The sequence below is a fragment of the Filobasidium floriforme genome, assembly GCF_021052385.1.
Source record: "Filobasidium floriforme strain CBS 6241 chromosome Unknown HD553scaffold_23, whole genome shotgun sequence".
NCBI classification, from domain to species: Eukaryota; Fungi; Basidiomycota; class Tremellomycetes; order Filobasidiales; family Filobasidiaceae; genus Filobasidium; species Filobasidium floriforme.
The window spans coordinates 294,801-321,165 of NW_025763644.1; the positions used below are offsets into that span (position 1 = coordinate 294,801).

Here is a 26,365-nt window from a genome sequence, read left to right on the forward strand (position 1 = left end):
ATCTACATCCCTGGAAGCACAAACTTCGAACAAGGTCTGGGAATCGTTCGATATTATTGCTTTTAGCATGCAGTCGGAGGGCTGCATCACAAGCTATGACCATTAAGTTTTGGTCTGGCGTTTTCTGCGTCAAATGGTGAGCAATTAATCAGCCAGAGCACGAGTTCGGGAAATCAAATCCCCTGCTCCCAAAGCTACTCTTCAAGACAATAGATAATGTGGACTTGTCTTTGGGTGCAGGAATTCCTCCAATAACGCGTTCGCCTGGCCGACTGGCAGATCTTGAGCTATGAGTATACTTTCTGTTCGAAAAATGTTGAGGTCGCAGACTATATCTGGGATGAGGTTCAAATTGACCGGTGTGCATCAGTAATATCCTGGCAATTCAGATCAAATACATGTGTCGCAGAGAGTTCAAAGAGCGCCCAGCGTTCTTTCCAATGGGCTTCGGATCGCTCGCTGTGACTGTGACTGAGGGCAAGGGCAAGGAGAAGGAGAAGGCTGAAGTGGTAGGGAAGAAGCAGGGACGTGCTAGGGAGATTAGCGAAAACTCCCTGGTCAAGGAGCTCGTCCCCCAAAAGAAGCGCAACGGGCCTGACATCGCCCCCCTCGCCTCCGGCTCCAAAACCACCGTTTCTGAGCAGCCCGCCGCCGGGTCTGGACCTGCTATCGAGCCGGTAGCCGCCCTCAAACGTCTTGATGCCGAGTTGGAGGAGGTTCAGTAGCACTTCATGTGCCTACCTTGAGGGCAGATATCTGCGCCAACCACTATACGGATATGTGGCACCTCTTGGCATCTGTTACAAAGGGTGTGCCATTGGGAGGGCCCTTTAAGGCTGACGGTCTTGAATTTACGCAGCACGAGAGTGCTCGGTCTGTAAGAACGAGGAACCCTAAACTGCGCAATAATGATATGATGCCGTTTTGATGATACGGGATCAATGAAACGCCTTCGGCCGTCGAAAGCACGAGCTGCGAGGACACAATGATCGCTCTAGCATCCCTCGACGTACCTGTCTAGTCAAATAAGGCAGTTACGAATTTAATGGCATGCCGGCCACGGGTGTTTCAGCGATCCTGCCAAGCGCTAAGTACTACATCAAAGGTCCTTTGACACCGTCGCCTTTGTCCAGCAACAGGAGACCGTACGGGTGGGCTGAGCCAGCCAAGACACCATGCTCATCGCAATTAGCCTCGCCTGCTACCTCTAGTATTCAATCCAACTATGCACTTCACCGCCTTTCTCTCCGTCTTCCTGGTTGCGACCTTCATCAATGCAGCACGTGTACCCGGATCACGTCAAGCACCTTTCCCCACTTGTTAAGGCGCAAGACAGAACCCAATGGGCAAGGGTTTCGCCAGATTCCAGTATGCAGCCGGCAGATTCGACACCTGGTCCGGCATCCCGCAATCGGAGCAATCGGAACACGCCGGGTATCTCCCGAATCTTTTTAATGTTCGGATGAATGTTGGAAATACGGACCCGGTAAGATATATACCCATGTTGATGCGAGATGCTCAGTGACTCAATCCTCCGTATACCTATAGGCTGCAAAGGTGTCAACTGGTTCGCTTCGGACGGTGGATGTATCTTGATGAAGAAAGGCGAATTCGGCGAAGTCCAAGGCAAAGGGCAATTCATTGAAACGTCGTGCGCAGACAATATACGATTCATGGACGCTGGTATGTCCGAGTCTCTTATCACGACCCAGCCGTGCAGTGATTGATCCTTGATACTCTTTAATAGCCCATGCCGCGATCGATTGTTGTAACGTCTGGATGTAACCGGCGTCGCGCAGGAATCGTCTACCGGCCGCATGGCTTCTTTCCACTTGGTCGTACAAGCGACTCTTCGAGTACGCGAGTGATCGAGTGACCCTTGCTGCCTCGCGTCATATCTCATGCGATATATTATTCGATGAAGCATGATTTGTCTGTCTACTACTGCCCTCGTAACATCCCTGTTCCTGTGCTGCTTGTTGTCTGTGCGAATGCGATGCTACTAGTGATACATTTGAGGTCATCGTGCGGAATCCTTCTTCTTTCCTCTTGTATTCTTGTCTTTTCTGTCGCGAAGCTTGGGTCTCAGACCGAGTTCGAGTTATCCGCACAACCCCATGGCGAGGTGGTGTCGCCAGAGTCAAACGAAGCCTTGATATCGAGGACAGAACCGTAGGTCTACGGATTATAGTAGCTTTGCTCAGTGTCTATTCTCATCACGGGTAGCGCGTCCATCAACTCACTCCTGCGACCATCAAAAACGCTCCAGCGAGAGCCATCACGATGTGAGCGGCGACGGCGAGCTTGAGCTTGGCTCCTCCCGTCCTCCATTCGGCTCCGTACAGGTAGATCCACATCAGAGACTAGTAAGATGGCAAGCGTATTCAGATAGAGCTTCGAACGCGACGCCACGACGGAATACCCACGGTGACGAGGATACAAAGGAACGCTCCAAAGAGGGCTCCAACAAGACCGACCTGCGCGGAAGTACGGCAGGTCATTGTCAGTTCGATGCGATGGGTCAGGCAAAGCAGGTAGATGATAGACCGACCAATCCATTAAATACAGGCACAGCGCTGCGGCATAGGTAGATCCAGCGGTTAGTTTCGGAAGGTAGACGTGTTCCGAACCTAACTCACGAAGCGACGACGTAAGAGAACAGGACGCAACCGAGCACACATGCAAACCAGGTGATCCAATGCTTAAACGTGTTCTTGGTCAAGTGTTCGGAACCCTTGAGGATGTTGACAAAGATCCACTTCGCTGGGACGTGAGTGTAGATGGTGCATGACACAAAGAGCGCCGGAAGGGCCAATCCGTAGGCGATCCTCTTGATCAACACACCGGCACTTCCCTGGAAGTCGAGCAAGTCTTGTCAGCAATGGGTAGTGATATCACTCGTTCTTTCCCATACTCACAAAGGCGGGACTGGCGATATATTGTCCGGCGTAGTAATAGGTCGTTGTGGCGATGGCCTGATGAGATCATCTCGTTCAGCTGAAAGGCTTGACGTGTACGCATAACGGCCCGCCGCGCCACTTACGATATAGAACGACATGCTAGACAGTTGACATAGCAACAACGACCGATTGTACATGTTCGGGTTTCTCATCTCTGATTTGATCGAGAAGCTGTCGGAACGGAAAACTTTACCGTAAGCGCGCGATGATCCTTCACCTCGAGCGGCAAAGTTTGACTCACAACGCGGGAGTCGCACCGACCGACAAGACCTGTTGCCCGATAGCTCCCATCGCTTGTCCGAAAGTCGGATTGTTGAAGACGTGCAAATCCTTGTTCCAAGGGCCCGTCTGGGGTGCCTCTGCTGGTCGATCAGCCACACCTACCCCGATCGTGACGACAAGCACTAAGAGTCATATCGCAAGCGGTAGGTATGTTCGACGTCAGTGACGTGAAATATGGCAGATACCCCTATCTCGCCTCGAACAAGCTCACTCACGGGAAACGACCAGACTGATGAACCCCGCATACGTAATCCAAGCGATCTTTTCCAGCGTCTGAATACTGGCGAGGATGAACGTGATGATCGTGGCGACGACGACGAATACGGCTGTACACGTTCCATGAAGGGACATCGAATTGAAGGCGATCGAGATGGAGAGCAAACCGGATCCGGCAATGATGGTCATGTCTGTGCGATAGACGTAGGTTAGATGGATCCTACGGTCGTAATCCCATGTAGTTGTAGACTCACAAAGCCAATAGGCGACCGCGCAGACGATCCGTCCAGGTTGACCAGCCAACATGAACCCGACATCGGCGAAACTGTCTGCGGAGAAATTAACGTCATTCGACAATTGGATTAGCACAATCGATTATCGTGCTCTGGAGATGATCTCTTTAGCTGTACTGACAGACTTGAGGATACCTAGACTTGAATTTCCCGGTGACATACATTCCCCCTATTTTGTCGAAGAGAAACCAGCCGGTCTGAAGGTTAGTAGGCTTTCTTCACCACGTAGAACGAGCGATCCAAACCTAGACTCACATGTACTCAAAGCTCCAACGGCGAGGAGGGTGATGGTTCCTGGAACGATCCCGAGCGTATGCAACACCGAAGGTAACGACAAGACACCCAGTCCGACCTGTGTCTTAAACATGAGCACGGCCGTAGCTATCCATCCGACCTGAAAGTTCGAATGGGTGGTAGAGAGTTCAATCCCTCATCCTCTCCCGAAACGAGTCGCCTTTCGATTACCCGTTCGTGAGACGATCCATGTACTCACGTTACGGTAATTCGGCCCATCTCCATCTGCGGTCCCAAAGACATCATCTTCCGGGACAACACCTACGACCCTAGCTTCAGGGTCCGAATCGAGGTCAGGGGACACAACCTTGGCCTGGAGTCGGTGTTCTTCAGGTTGCTCTCCGGCTGGACCCGAGTCTCGTTTGAATATGGGCATGCTTGAGCGAGGTAGATTTGGAGGAGCGTGCACTTGTGCTGAAGACGAATGTAGCTAGATGTCGGTCGAAGGGTAGATGTAATTTGACTTTCAGACGGACGAATCTAGGTCGATAGGGGTCTTGAATGTAGGTTCGAGGAGACGTGACCACCCGGGATGACGACTTGGACGACATCCTGGACGGTGAACCATGGCGATGGGAGGGCGATGGGGCAACAGGGTCGGGACGAGCGGTTGCAAGCAAAAAAGTTGGAGAACGTCCAGAAAGTATGCGGGGAGGTCGTTCCGAACTGGTGCGGATTTAGAAGGGGATCAAGTGTCAAACGATGATTTAGGCCTACGCGCTAAGCATCAGGCATCAGGTCACGTTGGCTCGGTGACGACGCAAGCCGAGGTCGACCGGTCCTTGCGAGTTCCGAAATGGCGAGCGGCTCCCACAGGTTTCAAGCGATGATACTGCACTACGCGCATACGGCCACCGAGAATCGCGAACTGATCGAACCCATCTCATCAATTGATGAGAAATGATACAGTGCGTACAGTGCCTCTCCATCAAACGGGATGCGCGGTCTGATCCGGCATTGCGAGGTGACGCGTGAGCTATCAAATTGGGAAGTTCGACACCTTGCGTTCCAAGACCGGCGGCCTAGACGACAAACGAAAGGTCACGACCTGCTTCTTGCAGCAACGTAGGGCTCGACTGCCGACTGACAGCTGGGAGTTGACAGAGTGTTTGAGATCGTACCGGTAATCGAGAAGTCGACGCAGATGTCGCTATGTCGATGCCGACATGATCGCGAATCGGCAAAGACGACTTTTAAACATCTGCCGTGCTGCACTCGTGCAGCAAACCAGCAACAAACAACGTTTGAGGACGAAGGTCGTGCAAACTCTCAAGTCACTTGGGTAGATGCAAGGCAGAATTGGGAGGCATGTCTGCAAGATACGAACCCAAATACAAAACATGATCCGAAACTCGGTTGCACGAGGCAGAAAGACTGGTGTTACGATTGTCAAGCCACAGATCACAGACCACTGATGCACCATGCCTGTGCGCAAAACGGCTGATCAGATATCTCGATCAATCCACGAACCCACCGATGATCTCGTCTGAAACAGTGATGCAGATATGCAGCGCGATGCAAGAGATGATGACGTGTCAAATCCTCGTCCGCATTCGGCGACGTCCGATCAATCACTCATACCCCCTCGGCAACGATGATGGTGTACCAACCACTTCTTGTTACCTCGTGATTGATACCTCAGCAAGACCCGCTTGCTTGTCTTGATCACGTCAATCTTCGACGCATGTATCTCTCATCATGAGTTCCACCACCTACGCTTCTGTAACGGCGCCGCCACCACCAGCTCGACGCCGTTCCAACCGCTCTCTCGCGACCTCCACCCTCCATTCCCCGGTTATGAGCGAGTACTCGCAATACCTCTTCCACAATGGGACCGGAAGGTCGACACCCAGACCGCCGGGGTCGACGAGGAGCCTTCCTTTTACTTTGGATCAGTTTGAGACGTTACAAGAGATGCAGAGGGTGCTCTACCGGGGCGGTGAGACGGGAGAAGGAGAGGGAAGCCAGGGGAATATCAAGCGGGTGGACGAATTTATCCTCGATAATTTCGATGAAGAATGTCGTGAGTAGTCTATCATTCCAGGGGGAATGTAATGCGTCCAGAATGACTGAAGATTGTTCCCTTTCGATATGGTGGGACACAGTCTACGAATCCCCGCTCTTGACACTCCAAAACACCCAACTCTTGCAACACGCCGTCAACCTCTCACATGCCGTCTCGGACGCTCAAATGCCCTCGCTCTGGCCGGGGGCAATGATCGGCCATGTATCTGGGACTATGAGATATGGGTGGAAGAAGTTCATGGGATCGGGGTCGTCGAAGACAATAGAGGGACAGACGAGAAAGGCGCATACACCGCAAGAGAAGCCGAAATCAGATCCTCGATCGGCACGACAACTAGATACTCGTCAAGGACAAGCTGCTTTGGCTTCAGCGTTCGCCCGTTTCCACAACTCCGCAACACCGGCGAGCTCAGCAACAGGGAGCAGAAGGAAGAACGAGGACGATGATGCGGGTGGGAATGGGAACTGGTGGAAAGCTTGGGATGTCAGGTCGGTTTGCGGGGAAATCAACGAGATGGAGACGTACGGTCAGTCTGCTAGGCACATTTGTCAGAAACACGCTGTATAGAATACTGATGTCTATCAGATCGTCCTTGTAGACGGGTTCCGATTTGGCTTCATTGAACAGTAGGCCCTCCACCCTTAAACGTGTATATGTGTAGTAGCTGATATCGGCAAGCTGTTTAGTACCCTCTTTCTCTCGTTATTACCGGACTGGCTCGAACCTGTCGAACAGGATCCACAACTCCAGACTACCAGCAACACAGCTCATGGATCTCCTTTCAATTCGTTTCCCAACCTTCCGTACACAACACCTGCGTATAACGGCCGATCGGAATCGATCATCACCCAATTCCGCGAGACGAAACCCTCGCCCTCAATGTTAGCTTCCACCCGGCACGCGCTCCTTCATCACCTCCTCCGGTACAAGCTCCACTTGCACACCCTGGTCGAGTTTAACGAAGCGGGCAAGATCGTTTACATACGGGATTTAGTGGATCTGCGGGATCTTTGGGAAGGCGTCGTACCCTTTGGGAGGGAAACGGCTTGGATTGGGAGGAGGTTGGGAGGACTGGCATTGGCAGGGATGGGGAGATTGGTCTTCGGATCTACGTCCGGTCCAAGACAGGTTGAGGGAAGAGCCAATCTGGAAGATGGTCAGGAAGGAAGAGAAGCGGATGGAAATCGGGTGGACTCGTTGGGACTGGATGTTGGGACGCTGACTAGTGCTCCGGATGTCGACAGCGGGGGCGAAGAAGGGGGTATCAGAGGGTAGGCGAGAAAGATTGTGCGTCGTGGTATCACTTGTGGGTCTATTCGGTCTCATGTATTGTGCAAGGCATCCCCAAAGACTGATCCTTCCTTCTTGCCGTTGCCCGTAAGCAGGATTTTCGCATCCTGACACGAACGCTATCGCCGCCGGGGTAATTGAAGAGCTATCTGAATCGTTCAGCTACCTCAGCGCCACATAATGATTTAGCTTGTGGGACATGAACAGGACTTCGAGCTTCACAAATCACCAAATATACGAATATGACGAACTATAATGACAAGTTTTTCTTGATGTACAGTCATCAGAGGGCAGACCAGGCGTGATGGATGCAACTTTATTTAGGCATCACGTCCAGCTGTTCCATTTACGAGCAATGAAGACCTACATGATGGGTAGCAGTACTGACAGATTGAGATGGCTAACTTGGCGGGACAGTGACGATAGAGTACAGGGCCAGAGTGAACAGGGTGACGGTGTTGCTTGACACTGTGTTGCGACCCGGTTCGCTCAACATCTGTGTGATAATGGCAGGGAACACATACACCTTCCCATGGTTCTGGATGCGTACTACAGATATGTTTGTTGTCAGCGGGACAGACAGCCTACTAAAGTATGAATTATGGGCTGCCCAACAAATCCATTGACTACATTTCCAAACTCTTGACCGAGTTCTGGACAGTTGGGCTCCTGCACCTGGCTTTGGTGGAAATGATCGACATGGACATGGATAGCGAGGCTGAAGAAGACGAGTTTAAGCTATACGTCCGAACGCGCAAAACTACCGTAAATAATTAAATAATGAAATCCCCATTATTCATTCTCCAAGCTCTTTTTCAAGAGAACGGCAAAGCCCTGACAAATCCCTGACAAATCCTTGAACAGGTTGGAGGCCCCCTCTGTCAAATCATAGCCAAGCTGAAGAGGACAAGACCAGTCAACTCCCCTTCTCTTATTGCTATGGAGGCGAACCTGTCAGGAATTGGCCCAGATGCTGTGATTTACGAGAAGTATATTGGGGAGACCATTCAATCTTCATCGGGGAGGAAGATAGAGGATCTTCAATCTGCTTCTTCTGGCAAAGGAGGAGGCAAGACGTAACACCGACAACCGTCTGATTCGTAAAAGAGATACCAGATCTACCCAAATCCAAACCTACCGCGTCGAACGATAACAACGAGGTTTCGACTTCCCATTGTACCATGACCAGCATGACCAGATATACAGCGACGGGAGCCTTGTTGCGCTACAATACACCTCGTTTGGAGATTTCTGTTCGCTTGATCATCTGCCCGAAGCATGTGAGCATGTGACCACCATTGGATTATTGGACAATGCCGCCTGAAGCTCAAACAAAACGAAACAAAAGGTTGTCCTCCTTTTATCGAGCCGGCCCTCGGGGAGATATATACCACGGCCGCACACGGGGAATCGGATTGCGTTCACAACCGCACCTTCTGTGAGCCGGACTACCCCACAACCAGGGATAAAGAAACAATCCACTGCCAAGACCCATTTGAGAGCTCTCCTGCGGAGGTAGAGATTCATCCACAGTTACCGATGGTCGCTTTGGAGTCAGCCCAGACCTAGCTGGCCGTCAGGAAGGAAGCCCGTAAGAACGACACGGCCTTCACATGATACATGAACGAAGTAGCTCTGTCAACTATTCTTATACGCCATCCGGTTTCATCAAGCTTCACTACTCCTCATACAAGGCACGCTTTCAGATGGAAACGGACGCACACATCAAGCCAGTCGTGCGTGACCTATGGACAACGTCAAACCTGGGTGCATCCGACCAGGACCGGACGTGATCTGTACAACCTGGCCAACTTGGATGACTTCCCTCGTTCACTAAACCTTGGCTTTGCTACGATACGTCAGCTCTGTTGAGCCTTCGCTCGCATACGCCGAGTAAGCCTCGTCGTAATCTTCGACATACGGCGCTGTATATCCTCCACCTGATTGACGTGGATCTCGATGGGATGGCTCATGCACCGATGACGTCGATTCGGAGGAAGACCTCTTCAAGTCGAACCTCACGGACTGTCTTGATTTCCCGGTCGGGTTCTTCATCGCCGATACAGGCCTGACTGGCATCTTCCATTGGCTCAGGTCTTGCATCGTTTCGGTCGTCGTAGGGGATTCGACATCCACGCTGGCAGCTCTCCGCGGCGCTGGACGTGATACTTGGGATAACTCGCTCGAGCTCGAGCTCCTGGACCTCCCACCCCGCTTCTTGGGAGGCATCAAGCGGGATTCATCCATCTTGGGGTTGACTAGTTGAGCCTTCGGTTTGCTCTTGGGGACCCCGGTGCCAAGCTCGATATCAATTGGACGATCAGGTGGGGCAGGGAAACTCCCGGCGGCCTCCTTGATCAGGGTCATCCGACGTGATCTCGTAGATCCATGAGACGAGCCGGACATGACGCTGGACATGGTCTGCGGCCTAGATCCGGACCTGGACCTTGAAGCGATCGTCGAAGGTGTACTCGGCATCAAGTTGATCGCCGGGACCGCCGAGGTCGACCCGAACCTCGGCCGTACGTCACGTACGATCCCTTGCAATTGGGGAGGTATCCCGGGCATGACTGCTGGCGGTGTGGGTTTGGCCTCTTCCAGGTATTCTTCGTTGTTGTCGTCGTCATCGGTCTCATCATTCGACCGCTCATCCCCGCGTTGCCGCCTATCGAACTGCTCGATCTGGCTCTTGGGATCCGTCAAACTCCCTCCAGTAAACGTCGGGTATTCGCCAGACCCGGATTCGATATCGCTTGCGTATTTCTCGTCATCATGGTCCTCTTCCTGATCACGATCCTGATCATCTTCCTCGAGATCCCCCATTCTGGCCTTGACCGCATCCAAGCCGTTCCGGTCGTACGCCATGATGTACGCCAATTCTGGAATCGGCTTCCAGAAACAAAGCCGTTGGCCAACGTTGAAGTTGAAAAAGACCTCTCGTGGTCGCAAATGAGGCAAAGACCGGGCTCGACGTTGTTTGAATGCCAATGGTATTGCCTTTTTCAATATGTAATCGTCAGCCAATATCGCAACGCTTTCACCCCGACGTGACTTACCATCAAGACATTCAGGACTCCCGAGGCGATCAAGAATTGTCCGGACAGGAGGAGCCCCGGGGCCACGCTGCGAGAGGAAGCGTCAGTCTAGCCTAGTCCAAGGAAGGATACGACAAGACCCACAAATGACGTTGCGCATCCACGCCAAACCTGACAGGGCTTTACATCAGCGCGCATAACCCAGACGACGCCCATCAGGCCGGGACTTACCAAATCTTCCCCAATCCGAGCCACAGCGGACTCCCGACGAGACTTATTGCACTCAGATGTCGCAAAAGAAATACCTCGGGAAGCCCGACCTCTCCCAGGAACAGGACTAGCAAGGCCAGAATGGAGAAAATTCGGTGCAAAATGGCGAACCTGGGTGCGGAAAGGAATGTCAACGATGCGCAATGGATTCACCTGCGGTCTCGCTGCTTACACCATTCCTCCCGGTTGCATCGGCACCGTCGAATCGACAAGGTACCGCTCCGTTGACGTGACCTGGGGTTGCGAGTCTTCGGCTCTCTTCTGAGGCACATTAAGGAAGTTGGAACGCGCGTTTTCGCTCGGAGCTGGCCCGACAGAAGTATACGTAGGAACGACAGGAGGCGTAAACATCGGTGCAGCTGCAGGAGTAGCCATCGGAATGACCGCGTCTGTAGCCAAACTCGTTGGCACAGCCCCTCCGGGAAACAATAACGATGGCACATTGCTAGGCGCTGGCGGTGTACCCATAGTGATATAGGTCACCGCGGATGTCGATTGAATAGAGTTATCAGGTTGATCGGTTCCGGTTGGGAGTTGCGTTGCGACCTTTTGGAACGGATCGATCGACCCCGGACTCGAGGTCGCGTTGGCACTGGTGGTGTTGCCGCTCGAAGTGGGTTGCGATACAGCGGCTACATCGCTGCGAAACAGATTGCATTAGCGGAATAAAGACTTTTCGAAAAACAAAAATCGCCACCAACTTTTTCAACAAGATGCCTTGTACGACGATGGCCCATAGTATGGCTCCGAAGCCGACGAGACGAAGGATATTCAGCGCGACCCAGATGGCCAGTGTCGCGCCCCGGCTTCGATTATTTGTTGTCATATGAGGCGAGATTTGAAGAGAAACGGTTGGAAAGGGAATTGTGTCTCTGAAGAGAGGCAACAATCACTATAGTTCACCGGCTAGGGAGGTCGTTACGCTTTTGTGATCACAGGCGGACTGAAACGCACCACCTGAAACGTTAACCGGGTGAAAGGAGACGCGGAGATATTTTGGACCGAACGAGGACCCTCACGAGATCGACTGAAACTATGCCCCTCTTTCTGCCTGATCGTCAATCGCTTGAAACTCTCTTAGCCGGCTACGTTGCCAGACGGGATTGACTCAAGGTTGACGGCCATCAGCACCATCATGTCCACACTTTTTCTCCCTTTGAGCTCCCTTTGTTACGATTCGTGACCGCCGGAAGGTGCAAAAGGACTCGACTGTATAAATCGAGCCAGAAATCGTTTGATCGACGATTGTCATGATCGTCTTGGGATCCACCTCGCTTCTGTGCCAGAGCCCAGCACACTCGAGATGATCAACGCAGAGGATTCTAAACAGCAGAAGGGATCGGCAGCCTCTGTTATGTCTCGAAAGACGGAGCATGATACCGCTTTGGAACGCAAATCCATCCTATCTGATCACCACCTCGACGAGGATGGACCCCAGATCGAGGCTCATATTGTATCTTCGCCATCGAAAGACAACGATGTAGAATCAGGCTCCAGACCTCCCGAAACAGCAGCATTCGAAACCACCTACCCTGAAGGCGGTTACGGCTACGTCGTTGTGTTCGCATGTATTCTGGTCGGGGCCTGCACAGCAGGATCCGTTTCCGCCCTGGGTATCTACCAGGCCGAGTATGCCGAGAGGTTCTCCCAGAAGTCATCTTTTGAAGTCAACTTAATCGGAGGTTTCATGGGATTCGTAAGAGATTCACAAGCATCCCACGATTTGGGCGCTGGTTGACAGTGGGCTACACATCAGTTCCTCGGCATCGGCACAGTGATATTTGGCAGGATCGCCGATCGATAGTATGTCTGAGCATGCTCCTATTTCACATATTCGCTGCTGATCGTCGCCTCTTGTTCGTGAACAGTGGTCACAAGGTGAGAATTCCGTCCTTGCCGTACGGGTCTTTATAGGTCTCCAGCTAACTCCCCCATACTCACAGAAAATGTCGGTCTGCTTTGCCTTTCTTGCTTGGATAGGCATGTTTTCGGCAGGCTTTTGCAACGAGCTTTGGCAGCTATACATTACCCAGGGAACCATCGCTGCCATCGGCCAGGGCGCAGGTGTGACCCTCTGCGTCTCGGCTCCTGCTCAGTGGTTCAAGAAGGTCAGTTCAGTCAAGGTCCCTTGTGATGATCTGTTTTGACCGGACGCCACATCGCAGAACCGCGCCTTCGCTATTGGAGTTGCTCTTAGTGGTTTTGGTTTGGGTATGTCCTTTTTCTCTGTTCTGGTACTCCAACTCCGTACTGACATACCGAACTCTGCAGGCGCTGCTGTTTTCTCCCTCTTGGTTCCGGCATTGATCGACAGGATTGGCTTGAAACATACCCTCAAGTAAGATACATCGCCGACTAAGGAGATCGCGCGCTGATCTGTGCAACCCGTTCGATTCAGGGTTATCGCCTGTACAAATCTCGCTGTGACTCTCTTGGGTATCGCTCTGATACGCAACCGCAACACTATCGAAGCCCAGCTCAGAAAGGATGCGCCGTTCATTCCCGTACAAGCTTTCAGAAGGCTGTCGTTCTGGTTGGTAGCTTTCTCTCTCCTAGTCGGTTTCTTCGGTACTGTCACGCCTGCAGCATACTTCGTAGGTGCCTTCACCATCGACATGTCGGTCTTGTCGACTAACGCTCTGTGAATATGACAGGTTCAATATACGCGCGAGATCGACCCGAACAGAAGCAAGGTCCTGAGTTCCTTGTGAGCTTGCCGAAGAATAGGATAAAACATGAAGCTGTCTGACATTTCCATGCATCGTCCGAACAGACCTCTCACTCTCTGGGCTCTGATCACTCCTCTGGGTCGAATCGGCTTTGGCTTCCTTGTCGACAGATTAGGCCCACTGAATTGCTACACTTTGGCGTGGTCTCTTTCAGGCGCGGCCACATTTGCCCTGTGGTACACTATGCGAACGTATGCAGGAAGCATTGCATACGCCTGTGTGCTCGCATTTGTGAGTCCTTGATCTAAGAATTCTGAGTCGAGTGACGCTATCGCTGACTGTCACGGACGCATCACAGTTCGCCACCAGTTTTCAAGTTTGCATACCCGGTGCCGTCACCGAAATATTCGGTCCCGAAGCCCTGGCTACGAACCTCGGCTTCATTCTGTTGTTCCAAATACCTCCAAATCTGTTTGGTGCTGCCATCGCCGGTGTCATTCGAGACGAGACTCAAGGTTGGAAGTGGATCATCACGTTTGCAGGTTGTTGCTCTTTCGGAGGTGGCTTGCTGGCCGGTTTCGGTAAGTCAAAAGATGCCGCTTTCACCGAATAGAAAGCTTACGATTCCGATCGGTGTAGCTCGCTTGCATACCAACGACAAGTTATTAGCGAAGGTATGAACGAAGAGCTACTAATCTCCTCTAGAGGATGGCATCAAGACGTGTGCTTGTTTAGTATAGGGTTTGTTACCTGAGATGTATAGATGCGTTCCGCTAGACTGATACCCTGCATTGTACGGTCACGTTACATGACCCTCCTCTGCTGTACAATCCACTACGTATTGATCATTTCTTCGAAGCAGCCGCCATCTTCTTCTTCCTGTCCTCCTCCTCCTTCTCCTTCTTATCATTATCTTCGGCCATATCCCCAAATGTATACTTGGGCACATACCGCAACATCGGCCAGTTCTTCCAAGTATCCTTCTGTTCGGCCTTAGCTTTGGCTTCTTCCCGCCGCTGGGATTTGCCGAAAAAGGCTTCCCATCGGGTTCCGGTACCGCCATTCTTGCGGTATTGCCAGTATCGCCACCGAAGGAAACCCAGTATCTACCATGCACCACCCGTTGTTTAGTGTATGAATGTGTATCGGTATTTCGCCTCGTCGAGCTAAAATACTGCTCCTGGCACTCACAGCTAGAACGAGCAGTCCAAAGACAACACCCACAGCAATCGCAGTACCCGAATCTGACCCTGTGGTATTCTTTTGACTCGCGCTGTACGGATCTTGTTGCCCAAAGACCCCTCCTGGAATGGCATTCGGAGCTGGACCGTACCCGTAAGCCCCGCCTGTCGCTTGTGCCGTGATCGTCTGCGTGACTAAAGGTCTGCCTGAGAGAATAGCTGAAGCTCCAGCCGGGGCGCCGTTCGGAAGGGTCATGGGTCCTGTTGGGGGCATCACAGGAGAAGGCGAAGGCGATACCTGTGCCTGCAGAGGTGGGTTGACCCCCTGAGGAGGTACCTGGGATGATTGAACGGGCATATTCCCGCCTGGAGGCATTTGAGGAGGAATGGACGGTTGAGTGTTCAGAGGTGGTTGTTGAGCAGGTGGAATCTGCGATGGTGGAGGGGCAGGCGGAGTTACCTGCTGCATACCCGGCTGGCCATACCCAGGGGGCAGTGGGCTAACAATCGCGTTCATTCGGCGTATGATCAGCTCTATGGTATCTCATCTGCGTGGCACTGAGACGAAACACTTACGCCGCCACTTGTCTTTGAGAGAGGTTGGGAGGTAGAACAGGGGCCATCGAGATCGAGGTATATGGCCGGGGAATTGGTGTCACTATCAGCTATGATATATTCGTAGGACGCCTTGATCGTCGTCTATTCAATCAATACAGGTCAATTCATGGTCTCCTTCCGGTATCGAATATCTGAAACTCGTTTCGACGGCATCAGATACTGGACAAAGGAGTGTTCCAGGGTGGACTGCTAGCTAGTTAGGTTTTGGTTTCAGCACAGAAAGTAGATGACTTCGAAAGGGCTTGTGGTGTGATGTGTTGAACCGTCATGGCGGATGCATCGAGACTTTAGGTACTACTACAGCTGATCAAGCCACCGTCGCGACAACGGAGTCGACTTGGAATTACAGGAAGAGCGTCACCGCTATATACACCGCGGGGTGGATGGGCTCGCGGAAAGCTACGAAACAAGCTTTGCGAGACGCGCGTCACTTCTCTGACAGCGATGGCAGGGGCGCTTGCCTTCACACCGATATTTCCATCTGTGGCATCGGTCACAGTGCGACTCGACTTTCCTCTTTTCAGTTTGGGCGGGTTCGTCCCATCTGAGATAATTCTCGAGGTCTCACCGACACATGAGCCGCAGGGGACCCCGATATCCCATTACAACTACCCAGACTGGCAAAGGGGGCAACGGCGGACTTTAGTCCTCGGCTTCGTTCCACTGATCCCACTCTTCAGACTGCCCTTGTGAGGATTTTCTTTCGATACGATGTTTGCATTTTGAAGATCTATATATAACGAGATTCGGACAAGACTGAGCTTGGGTCTTCGATAGAAGATTGCGATATATCCTGAGCGGTTGCGTTTTGTTTGGATTCCATGGCCCAACCGATCAAGTCGCTTTCGAAGGCTGCAGACTCACCGTTGCTGTAGAAGCGCATTCACACTAAAGGGGATAATTCGCTAAACAGGTCAGCACAGACAAGTGACACGACCACGACCACCTAATACTTCTTTGCGCTCGAGCACCCGGATCCCCAATCTCTGCCATTCCACCTAGCTCTCACAACTGTCATGCAGTATCAAAATGAATTGTACGAGTTCCCCTCTCTATCGCTGGAAACTACGTGATCTACAAATTCCTAAGGATGCACTTTGTGATTTCTCTCGCATGGATATACTCGCTCTTTCTCTGGGTACTTCGTTGCGGCCTGCTCGTATGTATATGGCTGCAAGATCGAATTGCTAGCGCAAGGTGTTTTGCTTACAGATGGGCGCCACTCGTTACGCTGATGGAAGCGATGCTCATTCACCACCCTAGGAATGGAACCAGCCTGCACGTGCATGCTATAAGCTTGTGCAAACAGGCCTCAACAAGACTTCCCCTTTAGTATAGTGGATTATGGTGCATAATGTTGACGGTTAGGTCAGTCAGGTCAGGTCATGAGTTCGACTCACGGCGCAGCCTGCTTTTCTAGAGTTTTGCCCTTTTCAATTCTATTTTACAGGATCCGCAACAGGCTTCTAGGTTTCCGCACCTAAGGTCCTAGCAACCACCGTGAACAGATGCCGGCTTAACAGCTACTTCTGGGTGGTTGAGCGCTGATTCTTTTTGTTATTCTTTTTGATTGAATGAGTGTCTGCCTATCTCCCACACCGCTCTGTAACACTCTACATCACACTTTTTGATGATTATATACTCGATTATACTCGCACATGTAATCGTATTTGTACTCATAATCATGATCAAGAAAATCAAGGTATTTGTATTCGTACTCATATTCACAAATGATTACGAGTACGATTATATACTCATGATACTCATAATTGTTGGCAGCACTACGTGCATCAGGCCTAAACAAGGAAGTCGGGCAGCCATTCGAGCGAGCTCCATTGAGAATGGCTTGTAGATTCTACCACCAGGAAGCTGAAGAAACCGATACGTATGGTGGTACGTTGTCCGACAGAGATATTTATGTGTTGAAGATCCACGAACGGAACGGGAAGCCTACGCACGAAGGCGAACAGTGTTTCACAAGAAGAAACGTGCCCTTGAGACCGCTCTGATCCATGCGAAGCGCGTGCACCTTGCAGTGATCTTCTACGAATCAGACTCTACATTCCGACCGCGAACTACAGCTCCTGTTCTGCAGTTTCATATTGTCCTGCTCCTGATGTCTCATCTTCCGCTGCCCCTTCCCCCTTCTTACTCGTCCTGTTACCCCTCTTTCTCGAGTCAGCCCAATGCCAAGTACATGTCAAGCCCCTTTCCACACACGACAAGCAATCAGAGGGCATGCCAGTGACATTACGCCCGCCTGAACACTTCGTCTTCCTCCTTCTGCAATCGTCGCAAGCAATATTGTTCTGCTTGCGCGTGTTGGATTTCTCCAGCGGTAAGTCTGAGGGAGCTTCGTAATCACAGGCTTGTGATCCTGTAGCTTTGCACATATCACATGGCTGGAGACCATCGCATTTGATCCTGCGTTGTCTGCACTGGATGCAGGGCACTACTCTGCGGGACAACTGCGACCCTCTTGCTCCGACAGTGCCTTTAGACCCTTGAAGAAAGACAAGGCTCTCATTGGCACGCTCTCCTTCTCGTCCAGAGGCTGCATACGGTGAGTGGCCGCTAGTGCCTGACGCGCAATTGCGGTCAAACTTAGACGTGGCTGGATCATATGTTCTAACTTCGATTGTCCGCCCCGCGGTCGACGGTGCGCCTTCCATCAGACCGGAGGAATCAGAGTTTGTAAAGACGGCTTTAAAGACGGCTGCGTCAGGAGACGTCGAGAAGTCCTGATCACTGGCGTTCCTGCTCGTTTCGTGCTGGGCAACCTGAGCTGCCCAATTGCCCAAGGCGTCCCGTAGTCGCACTTCGACTGGCATTGCCCATGAACAATCTTTCTTGTACTTAACACATCTATCACACCTTGGAGGCGCGCCTTTACACGGTCGCTTCGACTTTTTGCATTGATCGCAAGCAGTCCCGAGCTTGCGGTTCTTCCGTCGACCCTCCGGTGGCAACTTTGGACAGTTCTCAGCATACAGCTGGTCCGCAAGATCCCGACACTGTTGGCACGGATAATGGCCATCGCATTTGATTTTCCTTTCCTTGCAGAACTCACATGCATGATGTCCACTACGGGCGCCGGTCTTCAAGCTTTTTGCGCTTTTGCTCGGGAGACCGTCATCTTCACTAGTGAAGGTATTTTCACGGCCGTGAGCGAGATCTGATGAAGTTTCAACATTTGAAGGATAAGATGGAGTTGTAGCGGCCGAATTCGAAATGATTCCGGGGTCGGAAGTGATGCTCTTATCCTGAACGAGCGAAGAATCTCCTTCGAGCATATGTGAGGAAGAAAGCCTGGCGTCAAGGCAGAGTGTTCTTTTTTTAGTTTTGGCAGTTGCGATCTTCTACTCACGACGGGAATCTTATCCTGACCCCCTTCACCTCGTGCACTGTATAAATATACTTTACGCTCCAACATCGTTTGTCGATCTTTTCAGACCCCGTTCGAAACTCCCTTTCATGGCCCATTCGGATGAGGGAATTGGATGTTGCGCTATATGAGGTCATAATTTCCTTTCATTGACGTGATCCCTCTCAAGGAGATGCTGGTCAAGCAGCCTGTAGCTCCGCCCTTACTCCGGCAATCTTACAGCGATAGGGCGATCGCCATTTCCTGGCGCAATAGTATTCATAGCCAAGTAGAACCGTACGTACAATGGCTGACCAATCTACGAGTACGACTACTTGTGGATATACATGTACCCACACCCCTCTGAAAGCGTCTGATGTCAAGCTTGACTACTGTTTGAAAGTCCCACATTATCATCGTTAATTGGCCTCGTAATCGCTTTGTTCTTGGATGTCTTGGGTGTCCAAGTACACTTTCGAAGGCTCGTCTTACAACGCTGACATGTGGGTTTTTCGCCGTCACATCTGGTCTTATCTCGGCGGCACGCGTCACAGACAACTTTCGATTGCGTCCATCTCGGCTCCTGCTTCGGCTCTGTTGAGTTGGGGGGTCTGCCCAATTGGAACTCCCTAGTAGACCCTTCTTCGTGCTGAAAACTGCCACTGACGTTGTTGGATGTGAGATTGTCGCCGAGGGAAGTTTGGTTCGTAATGTGACTCTGGCCCCCTACTTCCTCATTTGGCGAATGCACAGCCGTGTCATGGCCAGATAGACGCTCGCGAGCGGTAATTTCCGACCACGCAGGCGTCATGACTCTGGTGGAAGTACCGCCGGCTCCTGATCGTTCGGGGTTCGTGAAAAGCTCGTTAAGGTCGATCTCCTCGATACCCGCAAACATCACTCGGAATCGAAAATCGAAATCGAGACTATATTGTTGCTCAGTGGATGTAGGAATATTCGTATGATCCATCACTGTACGATTCATCAGGGTTCGATGGTCGATGGCGATGGTATGCGCTGGCTGATTGAGGTCAGGTAAGAATGCAACCGGAGGATATGTCCTGCGCGCTCTTCTCCCGTATGTATATCCCTATATCTGAGGCGAGTTGGTCCATTCTCGATCACCCACGCGATCGTTCTTGCCTCATGTGACTCTTGGTAGCGCTGATATCTCTAGACTGCGCCGTTTTGGAGCCCAGAAAGGCGATCTCCGCTTAATTTCCGAAACAGGCATCTTACAATTCCGCCACGCTCTTCACCTTCTCACGATGTCGTACGTTATACATGTCGCTGCATGGCTCCTTTGTCTCTCATACCCCGTGTGTTGTTATGCTTCCATGCGATCGATCTGGTTTTTCTCTCAGCCCATGACTCAAGCGGCAGTCGAATTTGAAGGCAAGCGGAATGACCCTGTCGAATACACAGCAGTGAGGTCGAACGGCAGTGTCATGGAGAGCCAGTACAAGCTGAACACGACAAGCAAAGACGCCCATGAAAGATACTCTTCGTCGCTCCAAACCGCCATAGTCAGGTCCACCATCTTCAACGTCACATCTCTCGTCCTGATCACATCTACCATCGGCCAGGTATGTTCGCTTTGTAAGACTTCTGTCCTCGATTCATCTTTAACAAGACGTTCAAGCAATCAGAACGATTAAAAACGCGACAGGATCACCCGGCTTGTTCGCCTCAGCCGGAACCCTTAGTTGTGATTTGTCGTAGCACGAATTCTATCAGTGTGCTACTAGCTATACATGTCGATGTAGTCCACAATCTGCCACGATCTGCTATCTCATTTCTCTCCGGAATCGCTTTCAACTGTGAAAGCAGGAATTCGATCGATATGAAGACCTGATATTTGGCGCAGTTCTTGCGCCTAGAGATTCGAGATCGCAACTGGGCGCGCCACCAAAATGATTTCCTGGTTGCGTGCGGATGATCTCTTAGTTGCGCTGCACAACTTCGGCAACAGAAACACCTTCGTCCTTAAGCATTCACTTGAGTAGCTGGCGACCGCATAAGATCGAATGTTTGCTGCTTCATGCTCTTTTGTCCTGCTGAGTACCGCGCCCCTTCTTTTTGCATCCGACGCGAACTCGATGACACGCCGGAACCTTTTCTTCTTTTGTTCGAGAAAAGTCATCTTGCTCGATATACAGATGTGACTTTCTCGATATCGTCGACCTATTCTCACTCCAAAGATGCTTATTCACGTCTCACTCTGATACCAGCTCACGACACGATGCCAGACCCGGCCGTCGACCTAGCCCGTTCGCGCACGACCACCACCCTGCAGCCTTCTGAGTCCTCTGCCTCTGGTTTCAGGCGGGTCATCGATGTACCTCCGGACAATGGGAAGAAGAAACGAGGAGGGTTGTTCAAATGTAGGCCAGATCCTAGCGAGTACAGAGATCCTTATGAACAGGTCAGTGATGTTAGAGACGATTCGAGCGGATAAAGGATGGGCAAAGGACCGGACGATCGGACTGACGCTCAGCTTGGGTCGCATGTGTTGACATGCAGGGTCTGCAAGTCGGAGGTCCCACCCTCGAAGCCTACTATCCCAATCCCGAAGCCATACCCACATACGCTCAGCCAACTCCATCTACCGTCCCATCTAGCGGTCTCGGAGCATCAGATCCCATCTACTCTGGCGGGACTGAGATGGACCTGAGTTGGAACGAAAAGAGGAAACTGGAGAAATACGCCAAACAGGTTCGGAAGGATGAAGCGAGGAGGAAGAAAGAGAAGGAGAAGTGGCAGCGGGATATGGAGAGACGGGCGGCGATAGAAGAGAGGAAGCGGTTGAAGTGAGTCTTCAAGGTTCTGGCCGGTGTGCACTGCATCAGGTCGTTTGTCGTGATTTAGACTGTGAACTGACCGAGCCTTGCTGCTTCGCATACGCTCCTGTTCATTCTCACAATGCCACGCTCTGAACGGCCTCACTTTTCACCTTCATCACGCCCTGCTCCTCGTCACTTTTCATTTTCAAAACGACCAGAGACCAAGAGAAAGAACTCTCCGCCTACCGAAAGGCCTCCACCCACTCTCGGTGGAACCTCTTCCGACCCTCCTCTCATACCCACTTCCCGGGACCTCCCCCTGGTTCCGGGACGAACGTGGTGACACCATACCAGAACTATACACCAAACGGAACAGCTTGGGGTGAACATACGTACAGCTACCCAGCTACATATTCTGGTCGACCCTTACCGCTCCTCAAACCTACTGCGACGAGAGCAGAGACGTATACCGCACTCCCACTCCCTGTCGGACCGGCGGACATGGCTTCGGCAGCGGGAGCAGGGGCAAGAGGCGGGTTACAGCCGTGGGAGGGGTACGGGATCAGGAAGATCGGGGGAGAAGGGGGGTGGACAGGGATGAGTCGGTACGTACTTGGTCATAGCGCGGTACACCGTGCGATCAACGTTCCTGGGGAACCGAAGGGCTTGGCTGATGATATATTTTCGCTTTGGGTCTGATCACGGCGATGGACTTGCTATAGGACAATGACGCACGTAAGTGATCAGACCCTCTTGAGTTGCCCCGAGCTTACGAGACTAAATCATCCCGCTCTCACTTTGCTTCAACCCGTCTTTCGACCCCGATCGTCACCTCGCTTGAACTACGACTTCCACCGATCAACATCGGTTCCAAAACACTCCACTCGTACCCTCTGAATCCCCTTCGAATTCCCTATCGGTATCCTCCTTTGTCGCTACCGCAGGCCCTGGTGGGCATGGATCACGACCACTACGTCCGAGCTGGACAACGAGGATTCGTCGTATGACGATCGAATAATTTGCCATTCAATCGGTCTTGGGGCGGTCCGGAGAAACGTTCGCCATGATAAAAAAAGGTGAATCTGGGGAAGAATATCGACCGTCAAAGCTAGGACCGAAATCTGCTTGTATACGAAAACAAGATGAGGCTTGAGGAGGCGCCGGCGCCGAAGGGATGATGCTATGTGTTCTGAAGATACAAGAGGAGAATCAACAGAAGTATCCGAAATGATGCTGGACCCGATCAAGGGTAGTTGTATATGTTAACGTAGTCCCAAGTTATGCAACGCAGATCACATCGAATGATTTGAGGTCATATGAGCGGCGGGTCGCTTCCGTCGCATACGGTGAATCAGACTGGACCGAATAGAGCTTTGTATATACGCTGGTCGGTGGTCAAGGAAAAGAGAGTGGAATTGGAAAGGTTCATCAATGGACCGCGCACGCCGCGCTCATCGTCGACCATCATGCAGACCTCGTCAAGAGATTCGACTGGCGGTCGTCTCGCTTGCTTCAGTTTGAGATACCTTTGGCTTCCGCCTCGTGAATGTCGGCGTCTGAGCGTTAAGTCGGTCCCGGCCGATTAAAGAAGACGTCGACCCTGCGATCGCTGCGAGTCTGTCATGTGACTTCAAACCTGAAACGATATCCACCTCGGGCTTTGGCTCGTTTCGGGCGCCCGATGGCGTCGTCGGACAAAGCCGAACACCGGAACGTTCCCGGCCCGGACTCGCTCGATTAATCGGTGGATTACGTTCTATGGTGCCCCATGGCGGAAAACGCAGAGGTCGGGGAAACGCTTCGTGCTCTCGCTGCCGTTCGATCCACCGGGACATCCACGTGTGAAACCGATCGCCTCCCTTTGAAACAGATACGGGGTCGTCACGGCGGGCCGGTCAGGAAGGAGCTTGTAGAGATGACGATGGCCGAGCGCCCGAGCTTTCTCCTTGTTCTCCACCTCCTTCCTGCGCTTTCCACGAGGTCGAGCATCGCGGATCCGTCGAGGCGGATGCGGGATGGACCGGGATGACTTCTCGCCGTCTTGGCTGTTTGTTGCACGAGTGACCCCCCTGCCACCCAAAGTGAGGTATATAAACAATCCCCAGATCCCTCATCCATCAGCATCCCGCGCCCTTGATCATGTCTCGAAAGCGTTCCCTACCATAAATCCTGCAGCGCTCAGGTCGAATCATAAACGCGCCCCTGTATAATCGAATCAAACTTCTCGCCAACTCACCATGGCCTTCGGTTTGAACACTAATTCGGACCCTTCCGAGGGTGTCATCCGTAACGAGACCGGCACTGTCGGGAACCCTGCCGACTATGCTCATCTCGTCAAGGACGCCGCTACCGCCGATGCGGCCGAGCATACCATGAGCGTCCGACAAGCCTTCAAAATCCACAAGAAGGCTGTGTTCTGGAGTATGGCGCTTTCGGCCGCTCTGATCATGGAGGGTAAGACAGACACCTTTCGAACTGCATATCACACAGTCCAAGAAACGAACGCTCACCTCGGAAACAAATGTCCGGCTGCGCTGCAGGTTACGACGTCGTCATCATCGGATCCTTCTACGGCCACCCCTCCTTCCTCCGTCGATTCGGAGAGACCGCAGAGGACGGGACCCGTTACATCCCCGCCCAGTGGCAAAGCGCTCTGTCGAACGGTAGTAGCGCTGGAGGCATCATCGGTCTGATGATCAACGGTTGGGCCGCCGAGAGGTTCGGACCGAAACAGGTCTATCTGGCGGGAATGGTCGCCATGGTCGGGGCTATCTTTATCACTTTCTTCGCCAACAGTCTTGGTAAGTCCCCGTGTGGGGCCTCATTACGCACTGTAGACTGATTCCTCGTTCGTCTTTTTCATCATGTAGGTATGCTCGTCGCTGGAGAAGTCATCTGTGGTCTTCCCTGGGGTGTTTTCCAGGTTCGTCTCCCGACTCGCCTCGTATTCCGCGTGTCGCGCCTCGTGCTCAGCCTATCATTCCCCTCGCGATCGTAGACCTTGACTACCGCTTACGCCGCCGAGGTCTGTCCCATTCAACTGCGTGGATACCTTAGTAGTTGTGAGTATCATTCGTTTGTGCTAGTCTCTAGCCAAGTGAGACGAGAGCTAAAACGTTCGTCTGCTCCAGACGTCAACTTCTGTTGGGGAGTCGGTATCTTGATCAGTTCGGGAGTCGCCAAGGCCACCATCACGGATCTGTCCGACATGGGGTGAGTGGACTCGCATTGATACGCCACTGTGATACACTCGAGCTGACCTTGACGATGACGCTTAGCTGGAAGCTTCCCTTCGCACTCCAGTGGATCTGGCCGGTTCCTCTCTTCATAATGGCCTGCTTCGTGCCCCAATCACCCTGGTGGCTAGTCCGTCAAGGGCGTTACCAGGACGCCGAGCGATCCGTCGCCCGTCTCACCGATGCCGAACACTACTCGGAGCTCGAGGTGAAACAGTCGGTGGCCATGATGATCCATACGACCGAGATGGAGAAGCAGACCACGGCGGGCGCGAGTTACATCGACTGTTTCAGGGGGGTGGACAGGAGGCGGTCGGAGATTGCCATGATGGTGTTCGCAGGGTAAGTCACGGCTCACTGATGTTGATACAAGATACGTGCTGATCGTCGCCTTGTACGTCTTCACCACAGTCAACTATTGAGTGGTCAAAACTTGATCGGTCAGGGAGTTCAGTTCTTGCAGAGGGCCGGAATCGATACCGAGGCTTCCTTTAGCGTCAACATGGGTCTCAACAGCGTGAGTCCCGTTGCACTGATTCGCCATACGAGTGGCCGATATCGAACCTGTCATTTCGATCGTATAGATGTTCTGTATCGGTACCATCTGCTCTTGGTTCGTAAGTCACAAAACTTTTGGGGTCGCTTACATATGCCCTGCACAGCAGCTGACTCCACCTTGTATGCGTCTCAGTTGCTCTCCAAATTCGGTCGTCGAACGCTATACATCTCCGGTTTCGTATGCATGGACATCGTCCTCCTCATCATTGGCGGATTGGCTTTCAAGGATACCTCGGGAACCGCCTGGGCTTCGGGGTGAGCCATAGATTACCGTAGCCTGATTTCGTATCTTCTTATACTGATGAAAACCGTGTTGCTTTTGGATGCCACAGTATTCTCCTCATCTGCCTCAATTTGATCTACAACTCCACTCTCGGCCCGGTCTGTTACACCTTGATCAGCGAGGTTGGATCTACCCGATTAAGGCAAAAGACGGTCGTACTCGCCCGTATCTCTTATCAAATCATGAACATCATCTGTGGGATCATCGGTGAGTTCTACTTTTCCATGCTTTCTATGCTTCGCGCCCTTGACCTCGCGCTTACTATCTGCTGCTATACAAACTTGCTGTAGTCCCAAGGATGTTGTCGCCCGACGCGTGGAACCTGAGGTCGAAGAGTGCTTTCGTATTCGTAAGTCACGCCCCATCTCAGTACAGTCCTCCGGCGCTGATTTCGACAACGATATGGCTCTGCATAATCGACGAACAGGTTGGCACGTGTACTTTGACGCTCATCTACATGATCTTGAGGCTTCCCGAGACTCGTAACCGGTAGGTCCCGCGCGCCAGTCATTCCATGATAGGAAGGAAAGAAAGTTGAAGGTTCGGTTACTATTCACCAGATCCTACGGAGAGCTCGACATCTTGTTTGAAAACAGGGTACCGGCTTGGAGATTCAGCAAGACCAAGGTCGACCGTGAGTTGTTCTCCCCCCTGTTTCGTGTCCTCTCCCTCAACTCGGCTGATGTATTCGATGACATTCCCGATCGGTCGGCGCAGAGTTCAACTTGGATCACCAGGAGGAAGAGTTGGATCACTCGGACAAGCAGGATCTCAAGGGAGATACCGAGCATACCGAGTATCCGGCTCCTCGATGATCAGTTTCGTGCGCTTCAGATTCATATAGACTCGAGGCGTTTTATTTGGTCGACTGAGTAGTATGCTAGGTAATATTTCCCGTTACTTTGTATAATACGACTAGGCGTTGATTATTGATGAGCTGTGCAAGCGATCTACACTTTCAGAAGTGGAATGCTGTATGTTGATCTCGATGGTCACGGAGATGCGCG

General features: G+C 52.0%; 8 protein-coding genes across 8 annotated transcripts; 4 read left to right on the plus strand and 4 right to left on the minus strand.

Annotated features, from left to right (window-relative positions):
- Nucleotides 1–1,061: 1,061 nt before the first annotated feature.
- On the minus strand, nucleotides 1,062–2,307 carry HD553DRAFT_126185 (uncharacterized protein). Its single transcript, XM_046176547.1, has 2 exons — nucleotides 2,244–2,307; nucleotides 1,062–2,178 (listed from the first exon to the last, which is right to left on the minus strand). The coding sequence occupies exon 2, from the start codon at nucleotides 1,925–1,927 to the stop codon at nucleotides 1,295–1,297; it is 633 nt and encodes a 210-aa protein (XP_046033704.1). The 5' UTR covers nucleotides 1,928–2,178; nucleotides 2,244–2,307; the 3' UTR covers nucleotides 1,062–1,294.
- HD553DRAFT_317973 (putative amino acid transporter) lies at nucleotides 1,750–4,700 on the minus strand. Its single transcript, XM_046180820.1, has 13 exons — nucleotides 4,245–4,700; nucleotides 4,007–4,145; nucleotides 3,873–3,920; nucleotides 3,713–3,787; nucleotides 3,458–3,649; nucleotides 3,202–3,364; nucleotides 3,044–3,131; nucleotides 2,919–2,975; nucleotides 2,640–2,854; nucleotides 2,552–2,576; nucleotides 2,427–2,477; nucleotides 2,244–2,363; nucleotides 1,750–2,178 (listed from the first exon to the last, which is right to left on the minus strand). The coding sequence occupies exons 1-13, from the start codon at nucleotides 4,419–4,421 to the stop codon at nucleotides 2,086–2,088; spliced, it is 1,443 nt and encodes a 480-aa protein (XP_046033705.1). The 5' UTR covers nucleotides 4,422–4,700; the 3' UTR covers nucleotides 1,750–2,085.
- Nucleotides 4,701–5,609: 909 nt separating this feature from the next.
- Nucleotides 5,610–7,722, plus strand: HD553DRAFT_352408 (uncharacterized protein). The gene is made up of 5 exons (XM_046183693.1): nucleotides 5,610–6,068; nucleotides 6,151–6,597; nucleotides 6,670–6,697; nucleotides 6,758–7,377; nucleotides 7,457–7,722. Exons 1-4 carry the CDS (start codon nucleotides 5,744–5,746, stop codon nucleotides 7,344–7,346), a joined length of 1,389 nt encoding a protein of 462 aa, XP_046033706.1. The 5' UTR covers nucleotides 5,610–5,743; the 3' UTR covers nucleotides 7,347–7,377; nucleotides 7,457–7,722.
- Nucleotides 7,723–9,194: 1,472 nt separating this feature from the next.
- On the minus strand, nucleotides 9,195–11,492 carry HD553DRAFT_345271 (uncharacterized protein; the record flags this gene model as incomplete). The annotated part of the gene is made up of 6 exons (XM_046183080.1): nucleotides 9,195–10,358; nucleotides 10,418–10,484; nucleotides 10,541–10,567; nucleotides 10,628–10,777; nucleotides 10,839–11,306; nucleotides 11,368–11,492. 6 exons carry the CDS (start codon nucleotides 11,490–11,492, stop codon nucleotides 9,195–9,197), a joined length of 2,001 nt encoding a protein of 666 aa, XP_046033707.1.
- Nucleotides 11,493–11,731: 239 nt separating this feature from the next.
- Nucleotides 11,732–14,198, plus strand: HD553DRAFT_126272 (major facilitator superfamily domain-containing protein). The gene is made up of 11 exons (XM_046176548.1): nucleotides 11,732–12,362; nucleotides 12,423–12,469; nucleotides 12,535–12,544; nucleotides 12,610–12,774; nucleotides 12,832–12,877; nucleotides 12,938–13,004; nucleotides 13,065–13,260; nucleotides 13,321–13,373; nucleotides 13,440–13,626; nucleotides 13,694–13,916; nucleotides 13,975–14,198. The coding sequence occupies exons 1-11, from the start codon at nucleotides 11,970–11,972 to the stop codon at nucleotides 14,013–14,015; spliced, it is 1,428 nt and encodes a 475-aa protein (XP_046033708.1). The 5' UTR covers nucleotides 11,732–11,969; the 3' UTR covers nucleotides 14,016–14,198.
- HD553DRAFT_362605 (uncharacterized protein) lies at nucleotides 13,690–15,139 on the minus strand (the record flags this gene model as incomplete). Its single annotated transcript, XM_046183999.1, has 3 exons — nucleotides 13,690–14,441; nucleotides 14,527–15,016; nucleotides 15,093–15,139. 3 exons carry the CDS (start codon nucleotides 15,137–15,139, stop codon nucleotides 14,181–14,183), a joined length of 798 nt encoding a protein of 265 aa, XP_046033709.1. The 3' UTR covers nucleotides 13,690–14,180.
- A 5,601-nt stretch (nucleotides 15,140–20,740) lies between these two features.
- Nucleotides 20,741–21,980, plus strand: HD553DRAFT_352410 (uncharacterized protein; the record flags this gene model as incomplete). The annotated part of the gene is made up of 3 exons (XM_046183694.1): nucleotides 20,741–20,923; nucleotides 21,022–21,308; nucleotides 21,500–21,980. The coding sequence occupies 3 exons, from the start codon at nucleotides 20,741–20,743 to the stop codon at nucleotides 21,978–21,980; spliced, it is 951 nt and encodes a 316-aa protein (XP_046033710.1).
- A 1,460-nt stretch (nucleotides 21,981–23,440) lies between these two features.
- HD553DRAFT_288695 (trehalose transport-related protein) lies at nucleotides 23,441–26,355 on the plus strand. The gene is made up of 14 exons (XM_046178304.1): nucleotides 23,441–23,735; nucleotides 23,822–24,082; nucleotides 24,152–24,204; nucleotides 24,280–24,343; nucleotides 24,413–24,494; nucleotides 24,560–24,859; nucleotides 24,929–25,034; nucleotides 25,102–25,134; nucleotides 25,209–25,330; nucleotides 25,408–25,565; nucleotides 25,649–25,707; nucleotides 25,786–25,847; nucleotides 25,919–25,992; nucleotides 26,076–26,355. Exons 1-14 carry the CDS (start codon nucleotides 23,519–23,521, stop codon nucleotides 26,171–26,173), a joined length of 1,689 nt encoding a protein of 562 aa, XP_046033711.1. The 5' UTR covers nucleotides 23,441–23,518; the 3' UTR covers nucleotides 26,174–26,355.
- Nucleotides 26,356–26,365: the final 10 nt, after the last annotated feature.

What these genes read in the sequence shown, in the direction of transcription:
- HD553DRAFT_126185 (XM_046176547.1), bottom strand. Translation starts at nt 1,927, where the DNA reads ATGCTTCATCGAATAATATATCGCATGAGATATGACGCGAGGCAGCAA.
- HD553DRAFT_317973 (XM_046180820.1), bottom strand. Translation starts at nt 4,421, where the DNA reads ATGCCCATATTCAAACGAGACTCGGGTCCAGCCGGAGAGCAACCTGAA. An exon ending in TGCCTGTATTTAATGGATTG is followed by an intron (nt 2,478 to 2,551) that starts GTCGGTCTATCA and finishes ACTTCCGCGCAG; the next exon opens with GTCGGTCTTGTTGGAGCCCT. An exon ending in TCCTTTGTATCCTCGTCACC is followed by an intron (nt 2,364 to 2,426) that starts GTGGGTATTCCG and finishes CCATCTTACTAG; the next exon opens with TCTCTGATGTGGATCTACCT.
- HD553DRAFT_352408 (XM_046183693.1), top strand. Translation starts at nt 5,744, where the DNA reads ATGAGTTCCACCACCTACGCTTCTGTAACGGCGCCGCCACCACCAGCT. An exon ending in TAATTTCGATGAAGAATGTC is followed by an intron (nt 6,069 to 6,150) that starts GTGAGTAGTCTA and finishes GGTGGGACACAG; the next exon opens with TCTACGAATCCCCGCTCTTG. An exon ending in CGATTTGGCTTCATTGAACA is followed by an intron (nt 6,698 to 6,757) that starts GTAGGCCCTCCA and finishes CAAGCTGTTTAG; the next exon opens with TACCCTCTTTCTCTCGTTAT.
- HD553DRAFT_126272 (XM_046176548.1), top strand. Translation starts at nt 11,970, where the DNA reads ATGATCAACGCAGAGGATTCTAAACAGCAGAAGGGATCGGCAGCCTCT. An exon ending in CTGCTCAGTGGTTCAAGAAG is followed by an intron (nt 12,775 to 12,831) that starts GTCAGTTCAGTC and finishes GCCACATCGCAG; the next exon opens with AACCGCGCCTTCGCTATTGG. An exon ending in TCACGCCTGCAGCATACTTC is followed by an intron (nt 13,261 to 13,320) that starts GTAGGTGCCTTC and finishes TGAATATGACAG; the next exon opens with GTTCAATATACGCGCGAGAT.
- HD553DRAFT_288695 (XM_046178304.1), top strand. Translation starts at nt 23,519, where the DNA reads ATGGCCTTCGGTTTGAACACTAATTCGGACCCTTCCGAGGGTGTCATC. An exon ending in ACGGATCTGTCCGACATGGG is followed by an intron (nt 24,495 to 24,559) that starts GTGAGTGGACTC and finishes GATGACGCTTAG; the next exon opens with CTGGAAGCTTCCCTTCGCAC. An exon ending in CATCATCTGTGGGATCATCG is followed by an intron (nt 25,566 to 25,648) that starts GTGAGTTCTACT and finishes AACTTGCTGTAG; the next exon opens with TCCCAAGGATGTTGTCGCCC.